The sequence below is a fragment of the Xyrauchen texanus genome, chromosome 29, assembly GCF_025860055.1.
Source record: "Xyrauchen texanus isolate HMW12.3.18 chromosome 29, RBS_HiC_50CHRs, whole genome shotgun sequence".
Classification (NCBI taxonomy): domain Eukaryota; kingdom Metazoa; phylum Chordata; class Actinopteri; order Cypriniformes; family Catostomidae; genus Xyrauchen; species Xyrauchen texanus.
In genome coordinates, this window is record NC_068304.1 from 21,612,455 (window position 1) to 21,633,223 (window position 20,769).

Consider the following 20,769-nt stretch of genomic DNA (forward strand, 5'->3'; position numbering starts at 1 on the left):
GTCAAGTTCCCACAGTGAAAAAAAAGGATTTGTGTGTGTGTGTGTGTGTGTGTTTACATTAAGTTCAGGTTAAGTGCAGCAGTAAGTGCCATTAGCGTGGGTTGGTTAAGTGCTTGCGGAACAGATGTGTTTTCAGTTGGTTAGTGAATGTTGAGAAGGTAACAGCAGATTGTGGGGAGGTTGGAAGTTCATTCCACCACACAGAGGAGCAGAGAAAGTGAATGATCATGAAATAGACTTTGAGCCTCTTTGTGATGGAACCACCAAGCATCACTCATTCATAGACCGCAGTGAGGGAGTTGGAGTATAGGCTTGAAGTAGTGAATTGAAGTAAGAGGGTGCAGTTCCATTAGCTGCCCTGAAAGCATGGTAAATTTAACACTTTCTCTGACTTCTTCCTTCAAATATTTGCTAACGCATTGTGTCATGTACACTTAGACAGACAGATGAAGACTCTTCGTTTAGCTAGTCATATTTGCTTCTATATGAGGCAACCATGGGTATACCTCAAATCTTCAGATTAATCCATGCAGAAGAGCAGTGCCAAAGCAAAACTGACATAAAAAAGCTCCTCTGCAAGTATCTTGGAATTTTATGTTTCAACGACAAGTGTCAATAGAGAGGCTAGTGTAACTTTTTTTTCATTGTTTTATTTTAATTTCTTTATATTGTTTTATATTAACAGAATAAATAATGTTCTACATTCAGGGGAAAGAAAAACAGCTCCAGTAAAGCATTCTGCAGGTGGTCAGCTACATAAGCATGACTCTTGAAGTCAGTCAGATGTATCCGCTGTCACTCATGTTGAGCAAGAGACAGTGGAAATTTAATCTCTGAGAATGCTCTTAATTTACAAAGGCTTAGAAAGGGATCTGTGTTATCCTATTCGAGTTATCCTATATGTAACCCTCTGACAGCGTATCATTACCAAATTTAGGACACAATGTCAACACTTCATACCTAAGGTCAATGTTGTTTGTTATTTTTGGGGACATCCTGATACCATTTTTTTGAGAACGAGTACCAACAGTTCAATTTTATCATTAAAATGGTGTTTAAATATGTGAAAATATAACAATTAATTTTCAACATAATATATTTTGTTTTACCAACTGAAGTGCTTATATACACAACATCACAACACATTCCAAAATACAACATTGGAGTTATAGATTTTCAAATAAAGTTCTGCATTACAGAGCATCAGAGATGATTGATACATCTTAATTTTATTTACTGTTTTATTATTAATATTAGTAGTAACATAACTTTACATTAGTGATATATTGCTGTCATACTTTTTCTTATAAATGTATCTTTCATTTTGACAGAGCCTTTATGTTGTAGTGGTTCTGTGTTGTTTTGACCAATGAGCTCTGACATTATGATGGCAGAGTCCCACTCTGAAAAAGCTGACTCAAAGTGATTATTAAACCACAAAATGCTTCTATTTAATTGTCCTCTGTATGTGCCTCGCAATACAACGTGTATTTGCACTTGTTTACTGTCATCTGCTACAAACATAAAGGGTTGGGAGGATTACTTTTGAAGTGTATTCCACTACAGATTACAGAATACATGTTGTAAAATGTAATTTGTAACATCAATCAAATTGATCTTGTTTTAAGGATTTTTTTTATATTTTTACTGAAAAACATAAAAATGAATATCAAGAATAAAAAAAATTCCCTAATATCAAAGGTCTTAATAGAAAAAAAGAAATTATAATCCAACATTAATTTTCTTAATAAAAAATATGATCATATCTGGTAGCATGTGCATGTAAAATGGCTAGAAATAGCATTTTAGCTTAGCATAAAGCTGACAATATCCACAAGGTTTATTTCTATTTCTTCTGCTCCAAATTTGCAAACACATCATATGAAAGTGTTTCACCGCTGTTCTAATGCACTTTGAATCACATCATTTATATGTAGCCTATACGTACAGTATATGTTTTCCATCTGAAAGGACTAAATGTTAAATGAAACAAATGACAATAAAATGCTAATTAATCTCTTCAGTAATCAAAATACTTTTTGAATGTAACTGTATTCAAATTACCAATTATTTAAATTGTAACTGTAGTGGAAGACAGTTACTTATATATTGTTTTATAAATATGTAATTTACATGCATTCTGTTACTCCCCAACCTTGCAAACACATATAAAGTACAAAAGAATTATTACGAGTATGAGTACCAGTATATGACCGTGGTATCGGGACCCAACCCTAGTTATTTTACTCTATTTAATAGAGTGATGAGAGTTTTCCCAAAACACAAACGGTCAACTCCTTCATGGACTCTAAACAAAAGATGATAAACAGAGAAGAAGTTTAAGACTTTGGATATATGAATTACACAAGTGAAATTAAACACATTTATCTGTATATTTAATGTAGTAAACAAAATTGTATAGAACCATTGCTCTCATACTATCATTTATTACTCCTTTTTTAGACTCACACTCCAAAAAAGTAATAATTTGATCTGTCATTTACTACTGTTGGGGTAATCGTTTACTACCTGCTCTTGCTAAACAGCTCATTCAATTAGCCTAATCAAGATTATGAACATAAACAAACAGCTATAGCAATTCTGGCAGACAACTCCATATGTGCCAATAACCTCAGTTTGAGGATGGAAGACTTTCAAATATATTGGATTTAACCAACCGATTTGATCCTTGTCTTCACGGCCACTTTAAAGAGCTATATTACAGAACTACTGTAGTTCCCCGAAAAATAAACATTTTGTCATCACCCGAATGACTGTCTGTCAAATGTGGTTGGAGCGATATGAAGGACAGATTTTTAATTTTAGTGCAAACTATCCCTTTAAGCAAATGCCAAAACCCTTAAGAGATAACATTAAAGAGTAACAAGAGCCTAACAAAAGGTACATTGTGATGATGCCATTATCAAAGTTCAAGATGATTTGCATACTCACTTCACACCACTTACAGAAAGAGGAGGAGTAATTTGCACCAAAATAACAAAACAAAAGTTGAATAGTGACTCCCCCGTAAGGTAATGACTGTGTATTGGAAAAGAAGGCGATCAGCAGAAGAATTGTCTTGACATATGAGCTCCTTTGGCTAAACCTGTTATGTACTTAAAGAGGCTTAGGTCACCTTCTAAGATGCAATATCACAAGGCCACAGCTATGAGACAAATACAAAAGTTTTCTGCTGCCGTGTAAAATAACAGCACACCCACCCAAACAAACGACTAGACATACAACAAACTTATCAATCTGCTCTAACAACTGAGACAAAAATAGCTCACTGTGAGTTTCAGAAGACAAGAAGGTCAAAATTTCAACAGTCTCAGATTTACCAAGAGTGCACTATTCTGACAGAAGTGAAAACAGCTTTTACTGACACAAAATTCCTGCAAAAAATGACATGCTTCATTAAAGAGAACCCCGTTTGAAGTTACTCCAATGATGTGCCAAAAACTGTAAACGTATAGTTTAAAAGATGAATGGTCTTTATTTGCTCCTGACAGTGTATCATGCTCATCCAAATTTAGAACGGAAATTATTTCTCCACGATAAAATAGTATTTGTTTTCACGTCTCATCGCAAATGCCCCAGGGCTGCACTTGGGAGTCATGGATCTGCATGTCTCCTTTGTTGCCTTGGAGCATTTTTTTCTCCTCCACAATCCCAAGAGAGGGAGGCGAGTTGGAGAGACTTTAAAAACAAAGACTAATTTGTTTGTTGGTAAAGAGAAACTTTAGTCTTCAGTTCCGGTTGGATCCATTAATACATTCAGACGGTCTGGCATGAAACAAAGAGGGAGACAGAGAGAGACAGGGAGACGGAAAGAAAGGCAAAGACACAGAGATATGGTGTCTGCCAGTTAAATGAAATGACAGGGCTCCCTGAGAACTTTTGAACCGAAGCAGCATGCCAAATCAGCTAAGAGTTTATGTAGTCATTTGCATAAGCAAACTTGAATTTCTACACATACAGAACATGTGTAGCTGACATGAAATGGGATTTTAGGAAGTTGACGTCCTTTGGCGTGACATGCTTTACTCCATTTAAAACTATTTTAAACAGCATTTTTCTATTTCTTTTATAATTGACACCTGCCATTTTTAAAAGCACATTATAAAAGAAAGACTGGAATATTTGTACTTGTAAAAAAAACAGTTACATCAGTTACAGAACCTAAAATATGCACCTTCCCTTAAAAAATAAATTGCGTGTTAACTACCAACACAAATACATGCAAAATATCAATTACACAGAGAATAAGTGTACTGAAAAATATGCTATTTTAGAGAATAACAAAGGCTCTCATGTCTCCTGAAACTGCAACACTATTAGTGTGTAAAAAGCAGACACAAACATGCCTACCAGCTGACCTCAACATTAAATCCTCCAGATTTATCAAAGGCCAAACTAACCCTATTCCTCTTCCAAATATCCAGCTCTTCTGTAAACAAAGTCCCAGGCACATCCAGCCAGATAGGCATCTAACCCCCCCAAACCCCCCTCACCCCGTCATGTTGGTATTGCTTTCAGCAGGTCAGACTTCATAGTCAAAGCTTCCAGTTAGTGCAACTGGGGGGCACTCAAAGGACAATTTCCTTTTTAAAGCAAGATTTCAAGTTTTCAAAGATTACCCTACAGAAATATAAACGTAAATTTCTTTCCCACCTTTAAGAACCTCACAGCACTGAACTAAATGGTAACATTGGATTTCAATATCAGCTACTACGAGGTGCTTAAAAGGCAGGTTCAAGGTTTTATTTAGCATGTAGTAATTGATAGCAATGAAGTGTATTTCTCTGTAAGTTCCCCAGAGAAAATAAAACAAAATGTTAAAAACAAAACAAGATTATAATAATGAGAATGCTTAAAAGAAGATCAAAATTTGTACTAAAAAAACACATAAGGAACGTTTGGGTAGATGTTTAATAAGTAAAAAAAATACAGAACAAAATAAATCATTGTGAGTACAATGGAATGACCATTTATAAGGACCAATAGGTGAATAGGTGACCACTGTTTGGCTAAAGCAGGGGTGTCAAACTCATTTAACGCAGAGGGCCGGATTGGACTAAGCGGCACTGTACGAGGGCTGAACTGTTAATACGTATACACAAGGGGGCCTGGGTAGCTCAGTGAGTATTGATGCTGACTACCACCTCTGGAGTTCGAATCCAGGGCATGCTGAGTGACTCCAGCTAGGTCTCTTAAGCAACCACATTGTCCTGGTTGCTAGGGAGGGTAGAGTCACATGGGGCACGTGGTAAGTTGTGCGCGGATCACGGAGAGTAGCATGAGTCTCCACATGCTGCGAGTCTCCGCAGTGTCAAACACAATGACCCACATGATAAGATGCATAGATTGACTGTGTCAGAAGCAGAGGCAACTGAGACTTGTCCTCTGCCACCCGGACTGAGGTGAGTAACCACGCCACCACGAGGACCTACTAAGTAGTGGGAATTGGGCATTCCAAATTGGGGAGAAAATGGGATAAAATAAAAAATGTATAAATAAATAAAAATACATGCATATTCACAGAAATATATATATATATATATATATATATATATATATATATATATATATATATATATAAATCAAGTATTAAAGTTATAAAACCATTTATTACAAAATTGCGTAAACTTAATATTATCATTTGATCAAGTGTAATTTTGCACTGAATTTTACATTTACATTTATGCATTTGGCAGACGCTTTTATCCAAAGCGACTTACAGTGCAATTATTACAGGGACAATCCCCCTGGAACAACCTGGAGTTAAGTGCCTTGCTCAAGGACACAATGGTGGTGGCTGTGGGTTTAGAACCCCTGACCTTCTGATTAACAGCCCTGTGCTTTAGCCACTACACCACCACCACTCCGTGTTGAACACAATCCTGTGAATTTTAAACACAAAACAGTTCTTGTTACATTTTGGTATAACAGACAGCAAAGACGTGTGGTTTAGTAAGTGAATCAGGCATAATTCAGCTGCTGTTTCATTGAGTTTATTCAGTGAAGGATTCGTCAGACTGATTCAAACCAATAAATCGTGAGTTGGAGAGTTTCTTGAGTCATTTGGTAGTAGAGAATCAAGCAACAATATTGATGAGAAAACTGTGTGTGTGAGAAAACTGCTCACTGCTCTGGGCTGGACGGCTTTATTTTAAATAAACCATCTAAAACAAAATATTAACACAAAGAAACTTTTTGTACTTTATATTACAAACCCACTTAGTAAAAATAATAATTCTGGAAATAATTGAAAAGTTATTACCTTTAATATTTATGTTTGCAGACAACACCACTGACATCAGCCTCATCCAGGATAACAATGAGTCTGCATACAGAAGGGAGTTTGAACAGCTGGCCGTCTTGTGCAGTCAAAGCAGCCTGGAGCTGAACACGCCCAAAACAGTGGAGATGATAGTGTACTTTAGCAGGAACACCCCAGTATAAACCCCACTCACCGTTCTGAACAGCTGCCCTCCCTTCAAGAACTGTACTCCTCTAGTGTGAGGAAAAAGGCTGGAAAAATCACTCTGGACCCCACTCATCCAGCGTTTTTGAACTGTTGCCTTTTGTCCAACTCTTCAGAGCTCTGAGCACCAGAACCATCATGCACAGGAACGTTTTTTCCCTCAGGCTATCCATCTCATGAACAGATAAAACTGCTCCATTGAGCAATGAAATGTGCAATTCAATTTTATACTTATCCAACACATCCTGCCTCTTCTGCAATAACATTCCCTTGCTTCTGCATATAACAGATTGGTATTTGTACTACATATGTGTGTATGTGTATGTATGTATGAATGTATATATATTTATATATATATATACACATATATGTTGTCTTACTGTGTAATCTACATATACTTTATTTTCTATTACATTTTTATTTTATTCTATTCTGTTTTTTTTAATTATTATAATTATATTTTATTATTATCTCTGTCTTGTATTGTTGTGCACTGGAAGCTGCTGTCACCAAGACAAATTCCATGTATATGTAAACATACCTGGCAATAAAGCTGATTCTGAATATTTAAAAAGATTTGCATATAAAAATCTTGCTTGATTTAAGCTGCTAAATAAGGCAGAAATGCATAATTACAGTCTATGAAAAAACGTCTATTGTCCTAAGTGTCAAAAGCTTTATATTTATATATATGTATAATTTAAATTATTTTAAATATTGCCTTAGTTTTTCTTGACTGTTACCGGATGGCCCAGACACAGAGTGCAAATTGAATGAAATCCCAGATGCAGTTTATTGTGCTATAAATAATTCATAAATTATAATTTATTATAAATAATTACCAGAAGAAAAAGAAGTGGTACACAATACAAAACTTTTAATTATAAAGACACCCATGAGACTCTTATTTTGACTCCCAGTTGTGAGCTCACTGACAGCTGATTTTCTGAGAAACTGAATCTGATTCAAACTGTTATCCTGAGTTCAAACCCTCCAATTTTTGGGGGTGATTCATGAAAAAGACCCGGTTCAAAAGAGTCATTTGTTCACGACTCTCTCATGCTGGGTTTGATGTTTCATGTGGTGCAACGAGCATGTCATCACAACAGGATAGGTGAAAAGCAGCACGAGACACACTGGGTCGTGCTCTAAAGGTGTATTCAATAACTCACAAGATAATATCTGTCGAAACTGTTTATGAACACACACAACCTGACTGTCGCCAGTGGTGACTAGATTTTAATTAATTGTCAATAATTTTTGGTTGCACCAAATTGCACCATTTTAGTAGCAGTCTGGAGCCCTCATATGGCGCCTGTTGGGAAAAGTGACATCACTGAAACAGGTCAATAAGTTTCTTTTGAACACTACTTACCGCTCAATAAAACAGAAAGAACTCAAGTGAAACCCACTCATAGGCAGCAGGATATATGAATAAGGACAAATGTGGCTTATTCTGTAAATATCATAATTCCTAGGGTCCAGATTAAATGACAGTTATGACCCACCTGCACCATTTTGGCCAAAATTGGTCAGATGTTTGAAATCAAATTTCACAAGCGGTACACAGGGCCTTACGTATATAGACGTAATTCAAAATATTGAAAATAAGCACAAAGGCTTATTAAAAAAAAAAAAAAGAACACAATACAAAGAATAGTTCCCACATCCTTTCCAAAGCACCTCAGTACTCAGTACCAGCATTAAGGTTCTCAAACCATTTTCCCTAAGAGGATAGTGCTCAGCTCTGTTTGAGCTATAATCATCAGGAATCAGAGCATATTATCTGGCCAATCCTCCCTGAGGGGTTATGGGCTAAGCTCTCGTTCATGCCACCTCCACGTCCAAAGATACAAAACTAAAATTGGCCAGTTGTATTTTTGTGAATGGGTAATAGTGGTGGGTGGTACCAAAATCATAAAGGTATGAGTAATTTTACAAATTCAATCGAATTAATTAAAAAAATTTTTTTAACTATGCTATGTAGTAATGTCTATTTTTCGAATAGACTGTTCGAAGGAGATGTCATCTCATTTGTTTTGTTACTTGATGTACGCAAACCAAAAGGTACAATTATTCATAACTTAACTGCAAAAACAGCTTTACATTAAGTAACACTTGGGTAAAAAGAAAAACACTTTAAACAGTAATATAGTATAAATAAATATGATGCCACGGTTGAAGTCATATTAAAATAGCTGATATATATGCACAGTTGCACACCTATGTCGGAGTGACTGCACGGGTTTGAATTCTAATTTATCATGACAAGTCGCAATGATAGGAGACACGTTAATCGCTGCGCAGAGATACTGTGGCATGAATAGTATAGCAGACTATCTACTGGTTGACACTTCCATCTACCGTTGCTTGGTGTCATGCTGCCTAGCTCTGATGGGTAAAATAAGCTATCATTAAATTCGTTAAAAATGCCTCTACTGACTCTGGCTGTCAGTAATAGAAAACTGTAACCCATGTGAGTCATGCATTCACTGTGGTTTTCACAGCATAGTACAAACAGATCGACCTGAAATCCAACTCCTGCTATTTACATTTGATAACCTCTCACATGCCTTCCACAGGAATCCCTGTAACTCTGGACTGAGTGAAAAGCAGGGTTCCTCTGTTGTATCTCTTGAGATCCAGATTCAAAGTAACCTACTTGAGCCTGGGCTTGAAAATGACTTCTTGTCCCTCCATCAGACCTTATTTCCAAATGAAAAAATGCCCAGCTATTTATTTGAAACCTGCACTACATTTAAGCCTTAATTTCAGGTGGTAAAGATACTTAAAAAAAAAAGGCAAGCCTTATGGGGCCGGTTCATATATTCAAGAGATTATCAGAGGTTACCGAATCCACTCTGATTAACCATTCTCGGAAAACATTAACATTTTTGTCATTTTCTGTTACTTGCACTATTTGCTGGTGAAGCGTTGTTTAGCAGACAGAAAAAAACTCTTCCTGTTTTGAAGCTTGATCTTTCACAAGATAAGGTTTAAAAAACTATTAGCCAGACATGTCTTTCAACACCATGCACTTCCCCAAGCTATGCAAGTTTTTGGCATTAGATCACTGAGATGAGGGTACTGAGTCATCCCCACAGTAAGGGGGCACAGGGGAGCATGGCCGAGTTCCTGCCTTGCTTTCACACCTGCCACCTCAACTGCTGTTTAATCCCTTGCATGCTGGAAGTCATCTGACCACTGGTCTGGTGCTACACTTCCCTTCAATGGCCCTCATTTCAAAAGCACAAGCTCATATGTCAGAGCCCAACTAGTAATACAACACCAACTACCCCCTTCCATGCTCAGCTAGTAAAACCTGGCCTAAAAAGATGGAACAGCATGGTATGTATGTTGCTGAGGCAGAGGTTTACAAAGGTAGGGATCAACTAATACTGCAGGAAAACACATGGGTAGACATGACATCTTGGAAAAATTCTCCTCTTTTTGACATCTTCCAAAATGTTTTAAACTTAAAGGAATATACCAGGTTCCATACAGGTTAAGCTCAATCAGCAGCACTTGTGACATAATGTTGATTACCACAAAATTTATTTAACTTCTTAAAAAAGTCCTTCTTAAAAGCTGATGTTACAGTGAATCACTTACAATGGAAGTGAATGGGGCCCATTTTTTAAGGGTTTAAATGCAGAAATGGGAAGCTTATACTTTTATAAAACAACTTACATTAATTCTTCTGTATAAACTCATGTATTATTTCAGCTGTAAAGTTGTTTAAATTGTAAATTTTTACAGTCATTTCAGGGATTTAGGGTTTGTTGAAATTACATTTTCATGGCAAGGAAGTTGTAAAATTGGATATAACTTTACACAGAAAAGGTAAAATCATGTTTACACACATATTGTTTATGTCTTATGGCTATACTTTCGTAAAGTGAGTATTTTAATGTAAAAAAAAATTGCCCCCATTCACTTGTTGTTACGACAGCGAAGGCAGACGAGGAGAGCGGATCTAAGTGCAGCTTTACTTTATTGGAACACAAAAACACAAAGGAAAACCCTCAATGGGGAAATAAACATAATACTGAAAACACAGGCAGGGAACACACACCGGGCTAACAACATTCACGTTCACATACAATCAACGAAAAGACCGGGACTAAACCAAAAACCAGGATATATATACATGAACATAGAACTAAGGGGCAAATGAACAAACAGAACACCAAACAAGATAACGAGGGAAGAAACAGAGGCAAGTGGCAAGTAAACGAGGGACAGGTGAAAGCAATGACGGAAAACACGAACGCTAACAAAGAGACTATGGAGTTACATAAGGGACAAAATTGAAAACTAAGGAATGCAAAAAGTGACGAAAATGGTAAACAAGAGGGAACAGTGAAAAAAGACAGGGTAACCGTTACACTTGTACAGTAACTGCCTCACTGCAAGCCAGATTTTTGCTTTTTTTTTTTTTTTTTTTTTAGAAAAGGAGCAAGTCAAAATAATTTTTTTGCCAATCAACATTATGCAACAATTGCTGTCAATTGAGCTTAACTTGTATTGAACCCAATTAAGAATTCTTATTCTACTTCGTGAAAAAAATGGTGGTGCTATTACCATTGCTCTGACGTTCATTTAGGTATTTTTCAAAATACCTAACCCAATTCTTCTTCTTCTGCCAAACTTTGCCATGTAATTCGCCCTGCACAGTTTGTCATAAACCCATGAATGAGGTCTTGAATCAACTGGCTATGAATCAACCGACTTTTATAAGCGACCAGGTATATGACAAAAAACAAAAACGGCTAAAGAAATAATTACGGCTACATCAAGCACCGCTCACATTTTCTTCAGAATAATGACTTAATACTATCAAATTCTGATTGGAGTTTCAATTAGTGTACAGGCTATTGTACCCTGCAAAAAAAAAAAAAAACACAGTAACAACACATTGTGTCAAAATTGCTTTAGAAACAAAATCAGGTTTCTTAGACCATGATCTGTATGTGACAAATGGGTTTGGCTCAACTATGAGCTCAGATTCACAGAAAACTGAGTCTGACTATTTTTATAGTCCACATTTGGCTGAACAATGGAAAAAAAAAAACTTTGAAGCTGTTTTTTATTTTTTTTCAGTTGCAGTGTTGCTTTAGTTACTGCATTTTGCTTTGTAGGGCTGCATTATTTAAAGTTACTAGTTACTCATTTATAACATATTTATAACACTTATATTCATGTGGCAATCAAAGCAGAGTCTCTTTTTGAATTTCCTCAGCTAAAACATTAAATTATGAAAAACATAAAAAGGTCACTAGCAGATCATAATGTGTGCATTTGTCAGTGTAGTGCAACTACATTCCCTGAGTTTGATGATGTATGGGTGGTTACCGGACACAGGCAGATAATCTGACAGCCTACTTTAAAATAAGGTTTAATTAAGCACCATAGACCTCATCTGGCAGCTCAGTGAAGCCTTAAGACTGCTCGACTCCTGCAGCTATGAAGGCACGAACTAGCAGTGACACAAATTTAGCTGTGCTGCACTGGATGAGCAGGCACGATCGCTCACACACTGAGGGTGAAGCACGACTCAGCAGAGCCTGAACAAGGGATGAGGAGACAGGGGAATAAAGAAAGAAATACATAGAGAGAAAGAACTGTTGGTCATTTTGTAGCACATCTGAGTAATGATACTCATACACCCTAAGGGCGCTAGAGGAACATTAGAGAACGCTATGGCTCAGATTTTGATGGATTGGAATGAATAAAATGCATTTTAAGGTGTGGAAAGTTTTAAATAAACCAGGAAAACAGCTTGGAACTCTAAAAGCACAACTGGACCATGGGCAATATCAATGTCTGAAATTCACATTGGTTAATGGATGCATCAGCATTGCAGTTTCTCAAATTTCTGTCTTTTGAGAGTCACTTTCACAAACCCTGCAGCATTCTCTGATGCAGCATGAGCTCTAGCATGTAGGCATCTTAAGGCCAGGGTATACTATGTTATTGTGCGTTCCGGAATTGGATCGCACTCGACTGTGTTGCCTTTCAAAGTATACTCTTCTGACCACGAACGAATACGAACACGTTCAACAAGTGCACTACAACTGTAACTTTTTTACAGTCGGCAGGAATGTCCACATGTCAAGAAAATACACATGGACTGTGCTGATGATGAAATTAGCATCATGCATACTGTGCACAGAGGAATCACCAATGCGGACAACCAAAGAATAATTTGGCCTTTAGTCAAGAGATGAGTAAGCAACACTAAGACACTGAATTCCACAGACCACGGTAAGAGAATTTGGGCCATCAAATAAACAGAAAAAGACCAAAAGAATACCCACCCACTCCTGCTTAGCTTTAGAATGTTTCACCTTGGTGAAAGCCATTTCTCTCCTGCTTTTCAGAAGCAACTGATACAGTTATGTGTCTTGCATCACCTACAGTGGCTACACATGCAGGGCTGAATGTTTATGGATGTCAGAGTGGGCGTTATTGAATAACTTCTTATTTTAATTTTGTCTTTAAGCCACATCACGGTTCCAGCTCTGCAGTACGAGGTGCAAAGTTAGGACGAATGCTGGCACTCAGTAACTTTTTTAATAGCAAGTTTGTGCCAGAGTCTGACAGTAGCAATAGCGGTGACTCGCACTCTGCTGCCAGGCAGTCCAGAGGCTGCCCGTGTGAACAGCTTAGCCCAATAAAACAGTTCACAAACTCCCTACTCTTCCAATCAACAAAACCAAGTCTGTTTCCCTCGCCTGTGTATTTTTGCATGTTCCATTTTCAAACCTCATGTTTCTCCTCTCTCTCTCTTTCTCAATGAACCATGGTCTCTTGTTTGCCATATAGTTGGAAGAAATCGCATGGAAAGTTTACTGTGGTGAAACTTGAAAGGAGGCTAAATTACATTTTATTAGACTTACCAGATTATTAAAATTAAGAGGATAAAAGTATACAAGAACAAACTTCCCAGTGGAGCATAGTCATTAATTTAGGACTGAATATTTTATAACTTTTTCACTCAGTAAAAACATGAGACACAGTCTGCAAATGCATTCTGCAATGACAGTATATGAAACACTCTGACATTTGCTTTGTAAGGACATTTTCTTCTTAATAACTGTGATTGCTTCATAAACCTTGGCAATTTATCCTCTGTTAACTGACATTCTGGCCATCATTCCGCTGTTTGTTTCTGTTCCATTATAATATACCAAGACTAAATTAAACTGTGATTCTGTGAATTAGACTGTAGTCAGAAACAACACATTAGTTGAATCAAACTGGGCAAGCGGACATGAAACAGGATGTGGAGAGATCCGTAACTGGTTTTGCACTGATTGAGGTCAGTGTGTCAGTGGAGTGTCTTTACACTTGAGAAAGACATACATGACAATGCAACAATGGAGTCTAAGGAGGAAAGTTAACCCCCCACACAAGCCTCTCTGGGCTCTCTCAAAGGGCCAGTGGTCCTGGTCTCGGCAGGGTGCCGAGAAACAGACCCCCCTGACATTCACAGTGGCCTGTATGTATGACTGGCCACTATGGTCTATGGCCTTCAATTGCTTCCCAACTTCTTTTGAATGCTAATGTGGGCCATTCATGAGTTATGCCACAGTGCAACCCCCACACAATCACAATTAGGCATCCGATGATACAAAGGTTGCATAAACATTATAAATACATCCACCTACCAACACGGGATGTTTCAAAACTTTGGAAAGGCTTAAATGACTTGAAAAATTATAGAAGGAATAACATGCTGTCATCAAAATTCCTTCATTCTTATTAAATACTTTGATATATTTTATCATGTCACTGACAAACAGATCACTGCAAGAGCCACGTTGGAGAGAGAGCCAGATTGGGTGATGATGACAGATCACAATAGAGGTTGACATTCTGTATCAAATCTAAGATTAAACAATTCATGGTTAGGGTTAAGTGCAGCAGGAATGGGCCAGTCCGAGCTTAAATCTTACATGGTCCACTTTCTGTCCATTTGATTCTCTCCAATGGCCACTTCCTCTTGTTTTGTGTGCACTGGCAACAACTGAAAAAAAATTGGTGAAAGCCTGGCTCATAACTTAATTCAAATTCACATTAAACCAGCGGGGAACCTGATATGAAAAGATTCAAAGCACCTCTGTATTTAAATATTTAAAAGTATTTAAAAAACATAAAATCACTATGCTCATGCCCGGGCAACCTTGTTGTTTCCATATGCATTTTATGTTGAGCTTAAAACATAACTTTTTTAGGTAATCAAGCTTGCAAATTTTGTCTGAATCAAGCTGATATTGCAGACAAGAATTCATTGCATTAAGATTTTTTTATTGGATCATCTCTTATCGTGTGCTGTGGCCGTGAATGAGTCGAATTCAGTCAGTCTTAATGCTATAACGCAGCAGACTAATTTGTTGCAGGTGAACAATTTTGGCCATTCTTAATACAATAGATCAACCATAAAGTACGAAATTGACTTACATTTTATCCCTGCATCTGATGTTTTGCCTTATTATTACCTCTCTAGCGTAATCCCATTATGGCTTTCTGTATTCAAACAATACTTACAAAAATGTACCATGGCAACCATATTTTCCACTAAAATACCATAATTATCACAATTATTATAAAAATAAAACTCTGGTGTATTGACCATTAATTTAATCAAGAAAAGAAGCAAAACAAAATTGAAAATGGCTTTTTAAAGTTCTTGTTTTAAAAAAAATGATCTTGTTCACTAGCCCTGTCATGATGCAGATAAACTATATTAAGGCTGATGTATCAAGACCAAAGCATGTTTGTTAGTGATAGACCAATATATCGCCAAAGCCAATTAATCTGCCGATATTTGGCCATTTTATTATCTTTGGCATCAGCCAATAACCATGTTTGCTTGGCCGATTAACATAAGTGTTATCTTTCCCTGGACTAGGTTCCAAAATCAATAGATTTGTCAATGGATAGTCAACACTTTCTGTGTTCAAGGTTTTTTCTTTTCAAGGTTCAGCAAATTTGAGTAAACAAAACAATAAATAAGTGTTTGTTTCACTTTAGAATTTTGTAGTACATCTGATTTCCTGTTGTTAATTTGTATTATGTTTATTTATCGCCATTTATACCGTCCATTGGCCATCCTGCTCTCTAGATATCGGTATCGGCCAATTAAAAAACATATCGGTCAACCATTTATGTTTGTTAAAAGTTTTCATTTGCATGTGTTACATACAACAACTATGCAAGAGTCGAGCCCTCACTAAAAGCCACAGTGTCCTAAACCAAGTAGGCCTGCATGACCCTGATATAGCCTACATCAAGAAACGCACAATGAACACATGGTCAGTGTAGCCACCTTTTTCTCACGCATTTTCCTTAACAGAGACTTACTGGCTTCACCAAACTTTACAATAACAGAGTAAAAAAAAACATTTGAATTACTGACCGTGTGGACTAAATATAGCCTTAGGCGCTATTCTTCACTGCTCGTATATGAGTACATTTGTTTTTCGCGTATGCAGATGTAAATAAACGAATTCCCATATATACCGCATCTGAATATCAACGTGATTCAGATTATGAATAATTGATAGACGCTTACCAGAATTACAACACATCCAATGACACGAGTAGGCTAAGATGGGGAAAAAATGTCTGACGGATATTTCAACATTTTTCAGAATTATAGGCTAGGTAATCATTCACTTATGAATTGTCGGGTGGTGCATTATAGGCCCATGTTTGAAACGCTGTACCGGACAGAATATCTAAAGTAACGCATGCTGGTAAAATCATGAAATAACGGAGGCTATATGTGTCCATAATTACTGTGGTGCGTAAATAAATGTATAGAATAAATGTAAGAAATAAAACACTGCAAGAAAATGTTGATATTCTGTATTTTCTTATCACAGGGAAACGCATCAACACTGATTTACCTTCTCCGTGAGCAGACCACAGGCAGATGGTGAACAGAAGCAGCACAGGACCCCCAAAAAAGGTCCAAACATCCTTCGCTGCTCCAGATCTCATTCCTAATATTAATCAGTTTTCCAAAAATAAAAAGGTCTTGTAGCACGAATGTAAAGTCCACAAGAATCCGCGTTTGATGTGCAGATATTTCCTTTACGCGTCAAGATAACGGGAGGCAAGGAGGAAGTAAACAAATATATCTGGTAGCCTAATAATGATATAATCTTCCTTTAATGGAAACATAAAAGATCAATTAAAACATGTTGTTATTTTTGACAGCAATGCAATGTTGCAATCGTGGCTAAATCACAGGAGCCACGAATTTCACTCAAACGATTTTTCAATTTACATCTTCAGCCTCCATTTCTTAAAAACTCGAGAAGGACGCGTACGGCCAGCCAGCCACACGAGCGGATTCTCATCCAACAAAAACACCTTAGAGAATGTTCCCAATTCCAATGTGATGAATCAGACTATATCGATGTCCAGAGAGATGTTGAGGTCAAATCCACAGAGCGTTATTACTCGGATAGCGTAGGCTATCTATGTATGAATGAAATCGCAGTCCGCCTCAGTAAAGCCTCGCGACAAGGCTCGATCCAAAATATCCGCAAGGACAAAAATGGTTTCACCAACTGCAACTACCCCGGCAAACCCTCCCCTACCGTCTTTACGTGCTCTCACGGTCGGTCTGTTTTGCGGTAGAGAAAAAAATATCGAGGCGCAAGAGTGAGCAAGTAAGGCGCCCGATTGTGGGTTTGGTTTTCCGCACCGTAAAAAAATAACGAATTGTTTGATATAAATAACACGAGAGCCTAGTGATACATTTTCAAGTCACCGCAGCGGCGTTTGGACTCCTCAGTGACGACAAGACTCTTCTGACGATCTCCGCTCTGTAGAATTGCCGCTGTAAACAAGACTCGTCTTCTCTCACGCAGAAACACGAAGCATGAGAGAATCCAAAAACATGGAATGGAATGAGGAGCAATGGAAAAGCGCAGCACTTTCATAAACACCTGTTTGTCACTATGCACTGCCAAACTTTCTTGATCCATGCGATCATTGCTTGTAATGTCTAAATGTTGATTTAAACTGAAACATGACCTATAAACTGTAAATTGCAAGTAATTTTCTAGAAAAGGCTGTATGTGTGAAAGCGATACTGTATAGATTTTCTAAAGTGGGGTAGTAGATTTGTTGGGCTCACATTGACTGATCCAATCATAATGGAGATTCGTTTGTTTATAGAATACTCGAGATGTTATGAAATGTGATCGAAATTAACAGTGAATGGTGCACCCTCTTCTATAGTTCATTTGAATAAGCATTATCTTAATTTGTTGTTTAAATAAGCAACTTGATGACTCGAAATGATTTGCATTATTTGACAAATGATTTTGCTCTATCAATATTCAATATTAAGAAATGTATTTCTTTCCTGATTGTAATCAGTTTGTAACCAGATAAAAAATGTCCTTAAGTTGTGCCTTTACTCCTGTTGTATCATATATACAGTGTGTGTGTGTGTGTGTGTGTGTGTGTGTATGTGTGAGCGTGTATTTATCACTTTGTGGGGACCAAATGTCCCCATAAGGATAGTAAAACCCGAAATTTTTGACCTTGTGGGGACATTTTGTCGGTCCCCATGAGGAAAACAGCTTATAAATCATACTAAATTATGTTTTTTGAAAATGTAAAAATGCAGAAAGTTTTCTGTGAGGGTTAGGTTTAGGGGTAGGGTTAGGTTTAGGGGATAGAATATAAAGTTTGTACAGTATAAAAACCATTATGTCTATGGAAAGTCCCCATAAAACATGGAAACACAACATGTGTGTGTGTGTGTGTGTGTAAAAAAATTGCTAATAGCCACAAAACCAATATCAGGTCTTCCATATCTTTTATATGAATATACGAATAATTAATTGTTGTTGTTGTTGTTGGCTACACTAATATGTTTTAAAGAAGCATCATCACTCCCAGTTCAATAGACTATATGAATGCTTAAGGTAAAATGCATGCAAAGTCGTCTCTGCATGTCTATGGAGCAGTAAAATGCAATGAATTGACGGTGGTTTTAAAACACGGGTTTAACCATGTTCATATGCGCTACGATCAACCCAGTTTCACAATTTCGAAGTGCGCATATTTTGCCAATGACATACAATCTTGTGAGCTACATGTAAAACCAGACGTAGAATTTCATTCATATAGACGGAACGGATTTACAATTAATCCATTCATCTGTTCGAGATGATGCAGTGGAGTCATCTCTGTTGAACGTTACGTTACTGTCTTTTCCATACGGCAATAATTTATGTTATTAAAATAATGCAACCACAATCTGTCATCCTGAAAAACAGTAATACAAAACAAAGAAAGAAAGACAGAAAAGAAAAGAAAAAAGAAGCTCTTTTAGATATTGACTCAGGTCCCTAATGATCAGGTATATATTTATATTATTTTTTATTATTATTATTATTATTATTATTCCATGTGCATTCCTGGAACAGACAAGGTTTTAGTTTCTTATTAAGTTGTCAAGACATAAACACACAACAAAGCAAGATTTTACTTAATCAACACACAGTCGTATTCTAAATGTATAAATAAATGTACTAATATACTAAATATAGGCTACTACTGAAAAACATAATGACATACAGGTCACCATTTGGCCTTGACCTTATCTTCCAATATGCAACTTTGTGTTTGGCGCCTCCATATGTCAAAAAGGCAGCATCTCGCTCTTTTTTTTCTTTTTTCTTTGTGTTTTTAGATTTATTATGTATTAGTAGTACTAGTAGAGAAAATGTTATATTCTCTCTGCAACTTCAGTGTTATGTCACTTATTGTGTGTGAATGTATTTAGATATTTAGAATTTGACCTCACATGCAGTTTACCATTAGGAGCTCTGGGAGACCCCACCCTGAGCTTTTTTCCTTTGGTTTCACTTTACCCCAGCACTCAAGTGGAAATATGAGTGTTTATGGTAATGACACACTGTTTGTTTATCATCTTGCCTAAGCTCCAAGCTCAAACAGAAATTAAAAATAATTAGGAGGAGGATTTATCGATGTGTGGGTGAATAGGAAAAATCCTAGCATGTGATAAATAATAATACTATAATAGGAAGCTTTATTTATAAAGCACATTTCTAGCTTTCGGTTTACCAAGAAAACTAATAAATATAAAAGCAAAACAGATCAAATATGAATAACAAAACTCAGAAAATAACCAAAAGGAAAATATAACAAATACATGTAAAAAAAAAAAAAAAAAAAAAAAAAGAAAAGAAAGAATCAATTTGACAAAACAAATTATCATTGACATGAAGCATGAGAATTGCAAAGAGAAAAGATAGGTTTTCAACATGTTTTTGCAGAATAAAATGTCTTCCAAAAACAGGAACCCAAAATATTTTTACTGTAAGCATTGACCATCAAGTGTTCACTTCGTCCTCATTTTATAAATAATAGTTGAGACATTCCTTGTGAGATGACTGTTTGGGTAAACATTTTTTAGAGGAAAAATTTCCAAGGGAATGTGTTTGCTGCAATTCACCCGCCAAATGAAAAAAAAAAGTGCTCTTTCTGTTTGTACAATACATAGTTTTAACCTTGCTAAACAGTAATTCGAAAGAAAAACACAAAACTGAGCAATTTGGTCAAAGAGCAACAGTCTAGGTAACAGTTCACCTCTCCTTTTGGATGTCATGGCTGAACCTTAATTCGTCAATTGGATTGTTGTGTTGCCACTAAAAAGCTTACCAGGGATGATCTATTAGCGGTACCTCCTGAGCTTGAGATTACCATGTATTTACCATGGCTACATACCCACCACTCATCTATTGATTGACATTGCTTTTCTTTTATATTTACTTTAAAAACTAATTTTTTTCCAAGTCATTGTCATTGTTTAATGGCTTGAATTGTATTGGTTTGACATTCATAAAATGGTAAAAGAATAATAAATATTAAAAAACCCTATTCTATCAATAATGCACATCATTATTGTTCTCATTATCAGTTCACTAAAATGCAACTTTATTCTCTAAATGACTTCTTATAATAGAAAAAGATAAAGCTAAGACATCTATAATCAGTGGTCCTCTAGTCTAGTTAACATTTAGTTGTCTGAATTATTTTTGTCCTTAATTGATGTTTTGCAAAAAAAAAAAAAAAAGTATAATATTACATTATAACCTAGATTGCAGGAGTGTGAATTACATTATTTTTGTTCAGGAGTTACAAAGTAGGCCAGGGTTCAGCATAGCTAAGGCCAACGTTATAATCCTCTTGTACGGTCTGATCATGTGACATGGACTGAAGAC

The 20,769-nt window shown here is 36.5% G+C and overlaps 1 protein-coding gene across 1 annotated transcript in view; it reads right to left on the reverse strand.

Annotated features, from left to right (window-relative positions):
- The window catches only part of igf1ra (insulin-like growth factor 1a receptor), a 145,678-nt gene extending 128,312 nt beyond the window's left edge, over positions 1-17,366 (reverse strand). Inside the window, 1 exon segment of the mRNA XM_052097026.1 lies at positions 16,405-17,366. Within this exon segment, the coding sequence (XP_051952986.1) occupies positions 16,405-16,498 (94 nt within the window). The 5' untranslated portion in view covers positions 16,499-17,366.
- Positions 17,367-20,769: the final 3,403 nt, after the last annotated feature.